Consider the following 14,448-nt stretch of genomic DNA (forward strand, 5'->3'; position numbering starts at 1 on the left):
TTTATGTATTTTTTCTGGAGCAACAGGGATCATGCGACCCACGCACGAATCAGGAAGAATCCTGCTGCTCTTCCAATGCGGAGGACAATGCAACCCTGGAGTTCGACGGACGCTCGATCGCAATCCCCAGATCCACCGTGAAGATTCCCCCGCATTTGCTGTCAATCTAGCAAGCAGCCACGCCATGAGAGAGCCAAGCCGGTGTCATCGCAAGATCGAGCGCGGCTGACCGCTAACCAGCGGTGCGGTTGCAGACAGCCGGTCCGAGCGCGGTGAAATGGATGGATGGGTACCTACTATGGATCCGGTTTCTGTTGTTTGATCGGTAACTAAGTACATTACCTCCATACTGTGTTTTTTCTATGATTTTCTGTTTCAGATGAATCTCTCCTTGCCCGTTCCTTGTTCCGGTTCTGGCACGGAAAATACGGAGAGTACGAACGTCCCTGACGTTGAATGTGAGTGATCGGCTCCGCTGGGATCAATGCTGACTCAGCCCAATTGCGGAAGCGGGCATAACTAAATCTTCATCAAATAGCCCTAATCAGAACACTTACTCGTACTTTACTTGCACCAACCAACCGGCAGTTCGCCAAGGGGAGAGGCTAGGGCGGTGATACGGTGACACTGTAGTGGCGAGGCGTGCATGGCCATTGGGTCTTGTCCGCATCATACAACCAGGGTGGACTGGGCTCCTTGCCAATCAGTGTGGGTGAAGGAGCTGATCGTCGCCACGAGTCTGGAGACGGAGGCGGAAAGCCACGCGCATGAATCATGCCCTAAACTTAATAGTGCTTGGACGAGTGAGGTTCCTGGAATCATCCCGGGTTATCGTTAACGCGACCGGGTTACATTGTTGCCCTCATCGGGAAATTACTGAGCCGAGATGTTGCTTGCATGAGCACATCTACTTTTCTCTTCGATACTTTTTATTTTATGAGTTGAGGAGAGTTCACGAATCCCGCAAACAGTTCAAAAAGTAGTTTTGACCGAGATTGAAAGGATTTCTCGAACCGAGTTCAAGTCTGTGTGGCTGAAAGCCAATATGAGCTTGTCCGCCGGAAAAACGTTGATCCCTCTTCCATCTTCGGCGTTGCTGACAAGCTTCTTCCCCAGAACATCCCTGATTAGACGTCTGCCAAGATAACGCCACAAAGGCTAAGAACACAGTACTGTAACTGATGAGCGGCCAACGTCAGTCGATGACCAGAGAAGAGCATGAGGCGTGGCATTCATTCATACCCCAGACTGTCACAATCATGAAAGAAATACGAGGTTTATACGCCAGAGCATTAACCTACCATGGTATTACGGGTATTGTACCTAGAAAATTCTGCATGTGACAGGATATCCAATTAACTAACCTAACTAGTTAACATGTGATTAAGGTAAATAAGCGGACGGAGAAATTCCGGAGATTTATTCAAGGTACTTCGTACTGTAATTGGCCGACGCCCAAACCCGAAACAAAGCCACACGCCAGTTGATTGGATCAGTCCTGTGGTAATTTAGGGTTTGATTAAGTTAATTAGGGCTTGATAAGTTCTGTCCTGTATCAAGGTGACCAAAATTGCTGTTGTGAACAGTGCGCTGAGCTCTTCCTGGGTACTGGACATTGCGTACATCATCAGGATGACAAGATGATATCAAAGGATCGATCGAATCCTTCGAGATCGAGACGTCAGTTAGGCAATAGCCACTATGTCTGGACTGACGGCCGTCATCATTAGGCCTAATCCAGGCCCCACGGTTTCATTGTTTCTAATCTATCAATGAGACATGCTTTGAATGAATGACACGGCAACACACATCAATACCATTACCGAGTACATGGCCCATCTCGTAGCCCATCCCAATCATCTCTCGATACACACCCTAGAATAGCACCCAGCCATCAAACCTGAACTCCATGAATCCAGACGCCAAACGCCGCCCCGGTAGCACAGCCCAAATTCATACATCATGATCACAGCGCGAGTTATTCTACGATCGGAGCTGCCGGCCCCGGTACTAGTCTCGTCACCGGCGGCTTTTGCAGCATTCTCTCCGGCCCAAGCAGAATATTCCACTCATTGCGGGTGATCGGAGTCACGTCCGATGCCGACAACGGGGTCTTTGCTCCGCGGTAGTAGGACGGCGTGCCCGTGCGCGACGGAGCGCGGAACGACGACCCGCTCGTCGTCGAAGTGGACTTGCGCGAAGAAGCGACGGAGCGTCGAGAGCTGGTGGGCGTACTCCCGTTACTCGTCGGCGGGACTCGGTGGGGGTTCCTGTGCGTGGATGGTCGGGAGGTCGGCGACGCATTGAAAGCCCTTATCGCCGTTGTCGTACCAGGAGGATTGGCGACGACGGGCGACGGGGATGGTGGCTTCTTGGAGATCGCCAGGGGAGGCACCACGATGCCATCCTGCCCGTACCGCTCCTTGTACTGTCGGGCCACCTTGATGAGATGCTGATCCGTGACCCCCAAGTACTCGTAGACCCGGTGGAAGAAAGCCAAGCTGAACGGCCTTCCATGAAAATCCACAATGGTTTTCCGCAGCAGGTTCACACAGGACGCGATGCACTTGTCCTCGTGAATCTTGCTCCTCTCGTTCGACGCCAGCGCATTCTGCTGCGCCTGGTTCAGCACGCAGAGCAGCCTTTTGATCGTGTAGATCCGGTCGACGTTGAGCAGCGTAAGCCCTTCCGCACTGAACAGCACCTCGTTCTGCAACAATGACTGCTGGATCAGGTATTCGTTCAACATGCCCCGATGCCGCTGGTGCAGGTTCAGCGCTTCGAGCCACTTCCGTCCGAGCGAGTAACGTTTGGCGCCCTTTTCGACAATCTTGGAGAAGACCTTCCAGGCGGACGGGGAGAGTTTGGTGATGGGGATGATCATCAGATCTGCCGGGACGCCCGGGAGAGTCGGCTGGCCCCGGCCAACCAGCAGGGTGACATGCATGGTTCGTTGCTGCAGTTTGCGCGAGATGTACTCCAGCGCCGGCCGCACCGAGGGCGGCAGGCATTCGGCGTCGAAGGTTGCGTCAGGGGAGAGCGGCGGAGAGATCATCGAGCCGCGGATTGTTCGTGTGGGTGTTGACCGATTGTTGGCTAACCGCAGGCAGAGGACTCCCATGTTGACTCTGTGAGAACAGTAGTGGTATATAGTATGTAGCGGTCTTTCGATCTATCAGCAGGTTTCAATGGAGTTTGCCCGGGTCGAAGAACTTTTCTATGTCATTTGAATTTTGGACGGGGATTGCGACCGACCCTGGCATATATACTTTGCGATCTCCATCGACCACTAACTCAATTTCCAGCACCCTGCTTTAAACCGCTGTTCATCCGATGCTCGATGCGATCATCCTTTCTGCCAGCTCTGCTAAATGGAGATAATTTTCCCAAATTGGGAAAAATGAAGCCGGATAAACTGATAAAGGTGAGATGGTTGACAAAATTAGAAACAGTCGACCAATCAGATTCCAGTGATTCGCGATCTCTCAGTGAGGGTAAGCTTGATTAGGGTTAGGTCCGAAGCCAAGATCTCAGGAATTGGCCAATGAGAGGCGTCGGAGGACCACGATAATTGATCAACGGGACATGCAAGCTGCAGACGACATGTGATGGCACCTGCATATGAGATGGTAAAAATAGATCATTTAAACAAACTGTCGGGGAGAGCAGTCTGAGAAAAGTGTGGGCAAGTCCAAGGTTTTGGGACCGGGGAGCATCGGGGGAGCCGCTGAAGAACACCTGGGTGGAGTTAAATGGGAGGAAGATGGCTATTGAGCATCAATGATTTCACAATGGCATACTGAGGAAACCGAATTGATCATTTTTTATTCGCTTCAAACAACAACAGTGTTTTTTTTTCTGTATGCCCGAAACAAGCCATGCGAGAAACTTCAATCTCATCCATCAGAACAAAACCCACCCTAACCCTAACCTCAAAAACACATCTCAATCCTGAAGATCCTGAACTTGAGCATGCCCATGTTCATCACCATCATTCCTGTCGCCATTGATGGCAATCCCAATCGAATCATCCCGAGGAAGGAGAGGATGAGCATGACCCAAAGCGTCCCCGTCCCCATCCCCATCATCCTCAAAATAATCAGTTGGAAGCTCCCCAAATTCCACCGCAAGCGGAGAAGGACGCATAATGTGAGACTCTTGGAGCCGATACTGACTCAACTGCGCCCGCAACTCGTTGACCGTCTTGTTCAACCCCTGATTCTTCAGCTGCAGCGGCAGAATCTTCTTGTTCTCCTCGAACAACGACTTGACCTCCGACTGCAGCTCCGCTTTGTCAGCCTCCAAGCGCCTGATGCAGACACGACGGTTGTCCAGCACGCGGGACAAGAGACACACGCTCAGACAGGGGAACTCGTGAAGAAGATCGGCCAGGGTGAAGGAGCCGCGGGCGGAAACTTGCGGGTTGTCATCCGGATGGTTGGCGCCGTCACATTCCCGCACCGCCGCCACGCGGGACACGCAGAAGAGCTGCTCGGCGTGCCGCCCCAGGACGTCGAGGACAATCCGGCGCAGGTCCGCGTAGTTGCCTGTCTTGTTGTCGAAGATCTCGCGGGCGGTGAGGAGGAAGCGCGTGGACCACCAGTGCTGCTCGGCCCAGTCGGCGAAGCGTGCCTTGGCGAGGTCCCGGAGGTGAGGGATGAGGAGTTTGTCCGCGATGGCGAAGACGCGCACGCAGTTGGGGATGGTGTCGTTGCGCTCCTCGGCACCTGTACCGTTGCCAATCCCCGCCTTGGAGTCGGTGAGGATAGGCTTGGGCGGCAAGGTGGTTTCGTAGTCCTCATCATTTTCGTAACAATGACTGTAGAGATATTTCACCATGAGTTCCACGATCTCAGGGTCTTCATCCGACAGTTCAATGCAGTGATTAGCTGCTTCCTAAGACTCAACAATCAGACTCAAATCTCTTCTTTTGAAAAGGTTGAATGTTGATACTTACGATAAACTTGCCCCGACACGCAGCCTCAAAATACTTGCTCTGCTTACACACTACCGCCTTGTGCACCCGAAATTCTCGGGCTGAGCCTTTGACCCGGATCGTGAGGTCCGCATACTCGCCACTTTCATAAAGTTCCCAGGCCATGTTGGTGAAGAACTTTTGCGCCTCTTGCTTGTCTTCAGTCGTGGTGCAGGTCTGGAACCGGTAGAAGAGAGGAACCCCGTGGTATATGGAGGGCACGCTCGGCGTTGCCTTCGGAATAGTCTCCTTGCCGCCGCTCATTTTGTTTGATTCTCTTCTTTCAGTGTTTCTTGCGGGGATGGGTCCTCTGATGGTGAAACGGTTGTGGTGCACGGATGATGTCGTCGTGTAAGGCCGACGGGGAAGAGGAAAGAAAAGGAGGAAAGAGGATGGTGTCGCGAGAAATTTTTTTTCTTGTCCATGGGAGAAAAAAAAGGATTTTGTGTGCGCTCTTGGTCAGACGAGTTTCAGAGAGTGAATATTCACGAAATAATAGACAGAAGAAAAGGGCAATTCTCCGGTGTGAACGGAGTGTTCTTTCTCGAATGGATGGATATTACTGTTTTAGGAAATTTTGCACGCCGTCGAGTGGTTGAGCGGTGGTGCAGCGAGGTATTTCTGAGCGGCAAGGTTTTGACTTCATGGACTCAACGTCGACAAGTTTGTTGGGTCAGAGTCTGATATACGTCACTGAATCGTGATACTGTGTCAAAGGAGACCTGAGTTGAGGTTCGGGACGAATAGACTTAGCCCTGTCTTTGACCTTAGTTGTTCATTTCCACGTCCGAAATGTGAGGACCAATACCATTATTGATACTAGACTTCAAAACAAGCACTGTATGCCAATCAAATCCTAACTCACAGCAATAGTGGTATAGCCCATGTTGACCAATGCAACGCCGTTCACCAAAATGACCCCATCCGATACCAAACCGTTCATCCTATGGAACCATCGTCATAATCATCATCATCTTCCATCACAGTCTCATTTCCACTTGGCTGTTGCCCAGCAACATCCTCGCGGAATTGGCTGCGGTCGAAAACGTCTGTATCCAAATCGTCGGTTGAATCCGGAACATCCAGACGCCATTCCAAACCATTGGCTTCGTCACCCAAGAGAAATCTACCATAGAGAAGGACCGAGTTGAACACCTCCCTACCAGTCGGGACAATGTTCTCTGGTGGGAGGAGGAATCCATAGGTTCCCCTGTCCCGGAGCTTGATCTGGTACGCATACGTAGCATGCATCTGGTGGTAGAACCAGTCCAGAGCGCTCCCGCCCGTGCCCTCCACGTGGGCCTGGTGGCGCGTTCCCTCGCCCGGGAGGACGATGCCTTCACAGGCCGATCGCACACTGTACGACTCGCGGCTGGTCACTCGAATGGCCTTGGCAAGACCAAAAGCCAGCTCCTCAAGGTTCTCCAGTGTCGGCGGAACCGTCGAGCAAGAATACGAATACGGGTAGAGAATTTGCTGCGAGTAGGCATGGAGATCCAAAAACCCAACGAATTTGGCAGTCTTGTTGACCGCCTGCTGCTCGTAGGCCCAGTCCGCAATCGTTCGGGCCTCCACCGCATCGAACGCTGCCTCTCCTGCGTAGCTCTCCGAGCATGGGTTCCCTTGGGTCCACTGGCCGTCCCAGGCAAATCCCCAGGACCGGTCCAAGTCGAATCCCGGACAGAACCGGAGATACGTCGGTTGCCGGTTCTTGCGCCACAGGCGGTCTACATCCCACGAGTAGATATACCCATCGGGGTTGATTGTGGGAACCAAGACCCAGTCAAACGACTCGAGCAGCCGCGTAATCGCGGCAGATTTCCCGTACTCAGTGATCAGTTTGAAAGCAATATATGAAACCGTCGATGTACTGATCCATTCGCGTGCATGAGAACCCCCGATGATGAGGATCGTCCTGCGTGGCTTTTGCGGCTCCGGTGCCGCCGGCCGAACCCCAAGTTTGAACGCGGGGATCTCGCGGCCCTCGGCAGTCATACCAACGTTGATGAGCTGAACATGCGATGGAAACATAGAAGCCATCAACCGCATCCAGGGCACAATCACCGAGAATGGTTGATATTCGTCAAAGAAGAGATCCGCTACGTTGGACGAGTGCCGCAGCGATGGACTGAATCGAGGCACGTCTTGAAGTTTAGTACTCTGACGAGCAGGATACGATGCATAAATCAACTCCGACAAGTCATGAATCAGCAGGGAGTACGAGTTCTGCATGGACGCGGGGAGCAGTCCCAGCAAAGAGGGGAGCTAAAATCAGGTCAGGCAATGATTCAAGGAACACCGGCGCGGATACTTACCACTTCCTTTGCTAGGCGAATGTCCACAAAAGTATCCGTCGCATCCCATACATCCAGAAAAAGGACATTGACCGCCTCCGATATGGCTTCCACTTGCGCCGGTTCCTTCAACTCAAACCGCACGACGATATCACTGCCATACCGGGTCAGGGCCTGCTTTGGGGGAGGCACTCCTCGCCGCGTATCCGCCGCAGCATGCCCAGACGTCTTCTTCTTCGGCACGTTCCATATTGACTCAATGATTGTATCCCTCAACCATGTCCACGGCCGAAAGCGGGCGTGCGGATCAGGGGGCGCTTGTTGGATGACAAACTGGTTAGGCGGGATGATGCTAGACTCGGCGGGAACGGCTGGAATTGGGCGAATCCATAGCAGAACAACAAGGACTAACGACAGCCAGATTCGTATCCGGGACATTGCGCAAGGTGTTGGACGCTGGAGTTTGTTGTTGACTGAGCCCAGCTCAACCGCGGAACCATTACGTTATCGCGATGCCAAGACCGGGACCGTTGATGCCTCAGAACGGGGGCATCCACACTTTGTTCGTTTCAACGTTCTCTCAAAGGACATGCGATCTCAATCCTGGCAAACTCTGTTTGAACTCGAAAGGTTCATTACTCTTTGGCATGGATTTATACGGAGAACGAGGCAGACATAACGATCGCCGAGTCTGAGTCGTAGTCAGATAAAGATAGGGGACTAGGTTGTGTCACGTGACCGCGGGATGGTCGGGCCCCGGAAGGTTGCGAGTCGCAGGGGAGGACGAGGAGATGACTGAAACCAGGCGCAACGACGGCTCAGGGATTCGTCCATCTTCAATTTGACGTCCGAATTCCATGCCTGACTTCTGCCGCATCTGGCTTTTCTTATCGGCATCACGATCCCGATCCTTGCGCTGCCAATTGGTAAGTCTGCAGGCCTCACGATGACCTAATCCCCATCTGCCACTGTAGAGACGAGACGAAACACAACATTTCCGCTACGATTACCTCTCCTCGAGTGATCGCCGGCGAAGGCTCCTGATTGGTGTTGCGCATTTCGATGGTTCTGACAGCTGGTCACTGCGCAGGAACTCCATTCAAGCCCCGTCTGCTAGCTGCTGCCTCCCGTGCTGCCTCCCGGTCTGATCAGCCGGCCGCCGATCCCCTGTCCCTCGCCCGCGATGCCCGGCCGTCGAGGCCATCTGCGTTGAGTTCCCTTGTCGTTTGCAAGGCAATGACCCTGGCAGGGCTCCGTACTCTGCTGTTTGAGGAGATACCTTGGCATCGTTCGCCGTCGGGGGATATGAGCACGCATTACCGTCCGCCATGCATTGGAACAGACTCCGACTGGCTGCTGCGGAAGGCCATGACTTGAGCAATCATCAGTCAAAACGACACAGTTCCTTCCTTCCCATCTTCTCGCGTCATAGCGAACATGTCCCCCGTCCATCGGCCTCCACAACGAATATAGAGACCCGCCATTCTGAATCCGGTCCGAGGCCCGATCGCGTGGATGCGCCCGAGTTAGATGGCCCTCAAGTCAGTCAGCCGAACAACAATGACGAGCGCCTCACCGAGGACACGGCGGGGACTACGGCACCGCGCTCCTCCGCGGAGGCCAGCCGTGCCGGCAAGCGACGTCCTTTCAGTATGCTTCGATCCCGCCATGCTTCCGATCCCCAGCTGTCAGTCACCTATGCCAGTAGCGATCCAGATGCACCGCCTGTTCCCCCGCTGAATATGCCCCCACGTAAGTCCCCCGCCGCATATTGAGGCAGAACCTGTGCCATTAACATTTCTTAGCTCCTACCATCATCACCACCGCTCCAACTAATCAGAGTCTGGACAAGGAGGCCGGGAAGAGCAAGCTTAAGTTCTCACTAGCCAGGAAATCCTCGCGGGAAACCTTAGGCGCGGGGCTGGCGGGTCGGACGAGCACCGGGAGCGCAAACACCGATTCTTCGGCCGGTACGTCCCATGTCAGCTTTGAAGAACCCGGCAGGCTGTCGACCTCGTCAAACCGCCATCGAACCCAACATCATCTGGATCGGGAGACACGACTATCGGAATCGTCCCGGTCTGATCGTAGCTCTGGCGACAGAGGCTCGGCGGCGAGCGATGTATTGCATCCTCAGAAAAGGAATCTGCTGGGTTTCAAAAAGAATCGGGGTTCGGTGTTATTTCCTCTCTCCACAAAGTTCCTGCCGCAGAGGTCAACGCACAGCCTTGACGATAACTGCCACCGCTCGCCGACCCCGGTGGAGGGATCTACTGGCCGGAACTCAATTGATCCCGATGCGCCGCCTCAAGACCAGCTCTCACCATTCTCTTCGCCGGCTCAGTCTGCCAGCAGGCTGCCTTCTCCACAGGACAGTCAACGACCGCGGCTCTTCCGGAAAGATTCAGCCGCATCCGCACATTCAGCGCACTCGGCATCTTCCCCCAAGGGCCTTACTGGTGGCCGGGCTCGGTCGTCAACCTTGAATTCGTTGATGAACAATCGAATTGATGACCACCAACTGGACTCGTCACCCCGTGCGGCATCTGGCCGGACGTCGACTTCCACCACACCGCGACTCAGTTTTGGTGACCTCTTGCACTTTGGTCATCGGTCGCGCCAGGGCCCGGAGCCTCTGAGTGGGCGTGAGTCGGCCAGTCCACGGCCTGTGGGGACCCCTGACAGGAACGGATCCTCTGTGGTCTCGCAGGATCTCATCTCGTACCCGCCCCGCGAGGAGAATGATACGCCAGCCACATACCTTGAGAAGCTGCAAAAGTCCGTGCACAGGGGCGCAATTGCTACGATTCTTTCCAAGTCCGACGATGAGTTCCACAAGGTCGCTCTTCGAAAGTACATGAGGACCTTTGCCTTCTTTGGTGAACCCATCGACATGTCAATCCGCAAACTCTTGATGGAGGCGGAGTTGCCAAAGGAGACACAGCAGATCGATCGGGTTCTACAAAGCTTTGCGGACCGATACTTTGAGTGCAATCCGGGCATCTTCACCGACACGGATCAGACGCACTATATCGTCTTTTCGATCATGATTCTCCACACGGATGTCTTCAACAAGAACAACAAGAGGAAGATGCAGAAGCAGGATTATGTCAGAAATACGCGGGTCGAGGGGATTTCAGAGGATATCCTGGAATACTTTTACGAAAACATATCCTATACCCCATTCATTCATGTTGAGGATGAGATCAACCTCAGCGGACGACACATGTCCCGAGCCAAGAGAGGCCTCCTGAAGGCGGCCAGCTCCGACCATCTGACTCGGCTGTCCCGTGAACCGGTGGATCCGTATGCTGTGATCCTCGAAGGCAACCTGGACAGCTTGCGTCCGAGCCTGAAGGACGTGATGAATCTTGAAGATCCGTATAAACTCATCGGGGTTGATGGAGTCCAAGACCTCGAGGCTTTGCACCAGGCGTTCACCAAATCGGCCATCCTGCAGATCGTGTCACATCGGTCGCGGCCGGACGCATTCATGACTCAGGCAAGCATAGACAACCCCGCCGAGTCCCATCCGGGCCTCGTGGACATCAAAGTGGTCAAAGTGGGCTTGCTCTGGCGCAAGGATCCTCGGAAGCGGCGGGCTCGGTCGCCTTGGCAGGAATGGGGCGCCCTTCTCACCCCGTCGCAGCTCTACTTCTTCCGCGACGTCGGTTGGACCAAGAACCTGATACACCAGTACGAGTCGCGGCGCAAGAAGGAGGCACGACTGCCAGTGGTATTCACGCCGCCGGTGACCGAATTCACCCCGGATGCCATCATGTCCATGTCGCATGCCGTTGCTCTAATTGACACAACGTACAAAAAGCATAAGCACGCGTTCTTGTTTGTCTGCCAGAGCACTCAGGAAGAGGTGTTTCTCGCCAACTCGGACGCCGAGATGAAGGACTGGATCGCAAAGTTGAACTACGCGGCCACCTTCAGTACCAGCGGAGTGCCCTTGAAAGGGACTGTTGGAACCAGATACGAGGGTCAACGCCATCAACCTTCTTCGTCCGTTGACGTGGACACATCGGAAGTGCCAGAGCGTTCTGACGGTGATGATGGGCGCGCGGGCTCGCCCTACCTGGTCGACCCGCATCTGGCCGAGGCAATGTCTGTGGCACGGAAGCAATTGATGGCCCAGAAAGTCGGCGAGGCCAACGACAAGCTAGCAAGCCGCCAGAAGCAGCTGGATGACCTTCTTCGAAACGCCAGGCATCTTCAACTGCTCACTCCGGTCCATCCTCGGGCTCGAGAGCATGTCATTCTGGCGGCTGGTCGGATGGCAGCGCAACTGAAATGGGTTAGGCTGGATATCTGGCGGACTCGATGTTATCGAGGATTTTTGTCGCTTGATCTCGGGCTCGATAATCAACAGCGGCAACAAAATAGAAATTCGCTGGCTCGTTCTTCGTCTCCGCACGGCACGTTCCGGACCGCGACGTCGGACCCGGGTCGCCCGTCCTCTGCGACGGCCGAGTCCGTACAGAGCCTGTCCACCGCCCTCGAACGACATGAGGATCGCGACGCTCAGAGGCCGTCATCGCCGCAGCCGCCTTCGAGTCCGGGCTTGCTGTCGGTTCCTAGCAATCTTTCCGATAGTCGCCGGACGAGCCTGTCCCTTTCCGTTCGTTCCTTGCTGGCTGTTCCTGATTCACAAGTGAACGGCGAGTCCGCCGATGGGCCCTCCACACACGGCGGTCAATCGCCGGAGTTGGAACGACAGCCATCACTGCGGAGCTGCGGCAGGAGCACCAGCTCGAGACCATCCGTGAGTGTCTCGGAAGATGGCGAGGGACAGGTGCGGCCGGACTCTGGGCCGGGTGATGTCCAGCCGGATGACAAGATGAGCGAGAAGACCGAGGCTGGTCATCGGGGCCGACATCGTATAAGCCTTCAGCGCTCGCTGCGGGACCCCCATCGCCAGAAAAGCAAGAGGGGGCGGGAGTCTGCATCGACCCATTCGCTTTCCTCCGAAACGGGGCCGCCAGAAGGGGAAAGGCTGTCGCGAAAAGATACCAAGTTCACGTTTCACGGGCGGAGAGCGTCCGTAGTGACGTTTGGCTCAGAGTGGCAGGACATGTCCGCCGAGGAGCGATTACGATCGCGCAAGCCGGCCCCGTCGGAGCCCAGCGAGGCGAATGAGTCGGTCCGGTCGCAGTCCGTGCACAGTGCTCGGCCGCACTCTCTACGCAGCATGAGCACGACAACGGGCAAAAGCAGTCGAGCGGATTCGTCTGGCATCCCGGAAGCCCTGCGTGCGCGGGCTGGTGCGTTGTCGGACGCACTGTCCGAGGTGGAAGGCGTGTCGACGGATGCGCAGGAGGATCGCAACGGTGGTGGAATGACCGAACCGCGACGGGGCTCGCCGGAACAAGTCGTGGGTGCCTGAGCAATGAATGTACGACTCGTATTCTTTTTTTTTTTTTTTCCTTTCACTTTTCCTATCTCATTTATTATCGTTGTTGATACCCCTTTCTACGTGTCGTTTGATCTTTGGCACTATCCGGATTTCCGAGGTGATTCTGGCTTGGGCTGGATGATAGATTCAGGATATGTATCTGGAGGTTTATTCTATAGTTATGTTTCGATTGATCATCTGGGTCATTGAGGTGGGAGAATCTGGTCAGAATTCGAGACTCTCTAACATTGTAGCATCCACACGTATTCATCCCCCAGTTGTAGCAGAGCGCATAACGTCATCGACCAAATCCATACATCACCAACATCCAACCTCACCCAAAACTACGCAACTTACCAACTACTCGAAGTATTCACTGCAAAGGGAAAAAAAGAAAATGACTTCCTCAAAGCATAACACTCCCCTTCCACATTCCCTTTCCGCACCCCGCCCATCCTTCTCCTTGGATTCCCACCGACTCCCCCCCGCGCGCGAATCCCTCCTCCCGTTCGGCAGTTGCCAACTCTGTCTTCAGCCCGCGCGCAATCCCGCCGTGGCCTGTGCGACGAACGGCGACCTGTTCTGCCGCGAGTGTGCCGTGCGCGATCTGCTCGCGCAGCGGCAGGACATCCGGCGCGGGGAGCGGGAACGCGCGGCGGCGAGGCGGCGGGCGGTGGCGCGGGAGGAAAAGTTGTTGCAGGAGGCGAGAGAGAAGGAGGTGCAGAGGTTTGAGCAAATGAGTAGTAATCCGGGACATGAGGAGGAGGATATCAGTTTTGATGATGGTGGAACTAATCAGAATGGGAAGAGGAGGGCGTCATTATTGCCGACGATGACGAAGGAGTATTATTACAGTTACTCTTCTCACAGGACTGGTGGGAATGGGAATGGGAATGGGAATGGTGGAAGGGATACAAAGAGGCCAAAGGTTACTACCACTACTCCAGGAAGCTCAGGAGATCAGGATAATAGTACTCTTGGACACGAGAAGAGGAGGTCCAAGCGGGAATTGATGATGATGATGACGATCGAGCAAGAAAAGGCAAGGCCTCCTAAGTCGAAACCGTCCCTTTTTTTTTTTTTTTTTTTTTTTTTTGTTAAGGAATTATGCATGACCAACTGTCTCTTTTTTTCTTCAGGAGCCGGAGAAACCTTCGCTGCCATCCTTTTGGGTTCCGTCGCTCACGCCCTCGGTGGACGCGGATCTCTCCCCGGAGCCGTCCAAGACAACGCCCATCTGTCCCGGGTCCACGGAGAGTCACCGCCATGGGTACTCCCTCAAGACACTGATCGATGTGCGTTTCACCGAGGAGACTCCACCTGAAGAAACGGGGATCGGGATCCAGCAGCCGCAGCGGATGCGGATCTGCCCGAGTTGTAAGAAGGTGCTTACGAGTGGATTGAAGGCGATGTGTTCGTTCTAGTCCCTCTATATCGAGTCTATGCAAAAAGAAAAAGGGTCAAGCTGATGAGATGTATATCAGTGGCCAAACCTTGCGGCCATGTGATTTGTCTGCCCTGCGTGACCAAGTTCATGATGCCGCAGGGAAATCAAGACCATGACGCGTCTGGGGAAGACCCCGAGTTGGGACAAATCCGGTGCTATGTTTGCGAGGCGGACGTTACGCCATCACACTCACGGCGGCGGCGATCAAGCGCGGGCAATGGTAAGGACAAAATCATGCCTGGGTTGGTTGAGCTGCGGTCAGATGGGAGGAAGAATAGCGGCTGATCCTCTTCTCATCATCATATTATATACTACATGCCGTAATATTGAA

At 54.4% G+C, this 14,448-nt stretch overlaps 5 protein-coding genes across 5 annotated transcripts; 2 read left to right on the forward strand and 3 right to left on the reverse strand.

The window, feature by feature from the left end:
- Positions 1-1,978: 1,978 nt before the first annotated feature.
- On the reverse strand, positions 1,979-3,121 carry VTN31DRAFT_316 (uncharacterized protein; the record flags this gene model as incomplete). The annotated part of the gene is made up of 1 exon (XM_069403408.1): positions 1,979-3,121. The coding sequence occupies one exon, from the start codon at positions 3,119-3,121 to the stop codon at positions 1,979-1,981; it is 1,143 nt and encodes a 380-aa protein (XP_069263172.1).
- An 824-nt stretch (positions 3,122-3,945) lies between these two features.
- VTN31DRAFT_317 (uncharacterized protein) lies at positions 3,946-5,239 on the reverse strand (the record flags this gene model as incomplete). Its single annotated transcript, XM_069403419.1, has 2 exons — positions 3,946-4,896; positions 4,958-5,239. 2 exons carry the CDS (start codon positions 5,237-5,239, stop codon positions 3,946-3,948), a joined length of 1,233 nt encoding a protein of 410 aa, XP_069263173.1.
- Positions 5,240-5,914: 675 nt separating this feature from the next.
- On the reverse strand, positions 5,915-7,707 carry VTN31DRAFT_318 (uncharacterized protein; the record flags this gene model as incomplete). Its single annotated transcript, XM_069403430.1, has 2 exons — positions 5,915-7,240; positions 7,291-7,707. The coding sequence occupies 2 exons, from the start codon at positions 7,705-7,707 to the stop codon at positions 5,915-5,917; spliced, it is 1,743 nt and encodes a 580-aa protein (XP_069263174.1).
- Positions 7,708-8,597: 890 nt separating this feature from the next.
- Positions 8,598-12,661, forward strand: VTN31DRAFT_319 (uncharacterized protein; the record flags this gene model as incomplete). The annotated part of the gene is made up of 2 exons (XM_069403441.1): positions 8,598-9,021; positions 9,075-12,661. 2 exons carry the CDS (start codon positions 8,598-8,600, stop codon positions 12,659-12,661), a joined length of 4,011 nt encoding a protein of 1,336 aa, XP_069263175.1.
- Positions 12,662-13,067: 406 nt separating this feature from the next.
- VTN31DRAFT_320 (uncharacterized protein) lies at positions 13,068-14,402 on the forward strand (the record flags this gene model as incomplete). Its single annotated transcript, XM_069403453.1, has 3 exons — positions 13,068-13,712; positions 13,810-14,083; positions 14,155-14,402. The coding sequence occupies 3 exons, from the start codon at positions 13,068-13,070 to the stop codon at positions 14,400-14,402; spliced, it is 1,167 nt and encodes a 388-aa protein (XP_069263176.1).
- Between the last annotated feature and the right edge of the window lie 46 nt (positions 14,403-14,448).

Source organism: Thermomyces dupontii (assembly GCF_041956625.1).
Source record: "Thermomyces dupontii strain NRRL 2155 unplaced genomic scaffold VTN31scaffold_1, whole genome shotgun sequence".
Classification (NCBI taxonomy): Eukaryota; Fungi; Ascomycota; class Eurotiomycetes; order Eurotiales; family Trichocomaceae; genus Thermomyces; species Thermomyces dupontii.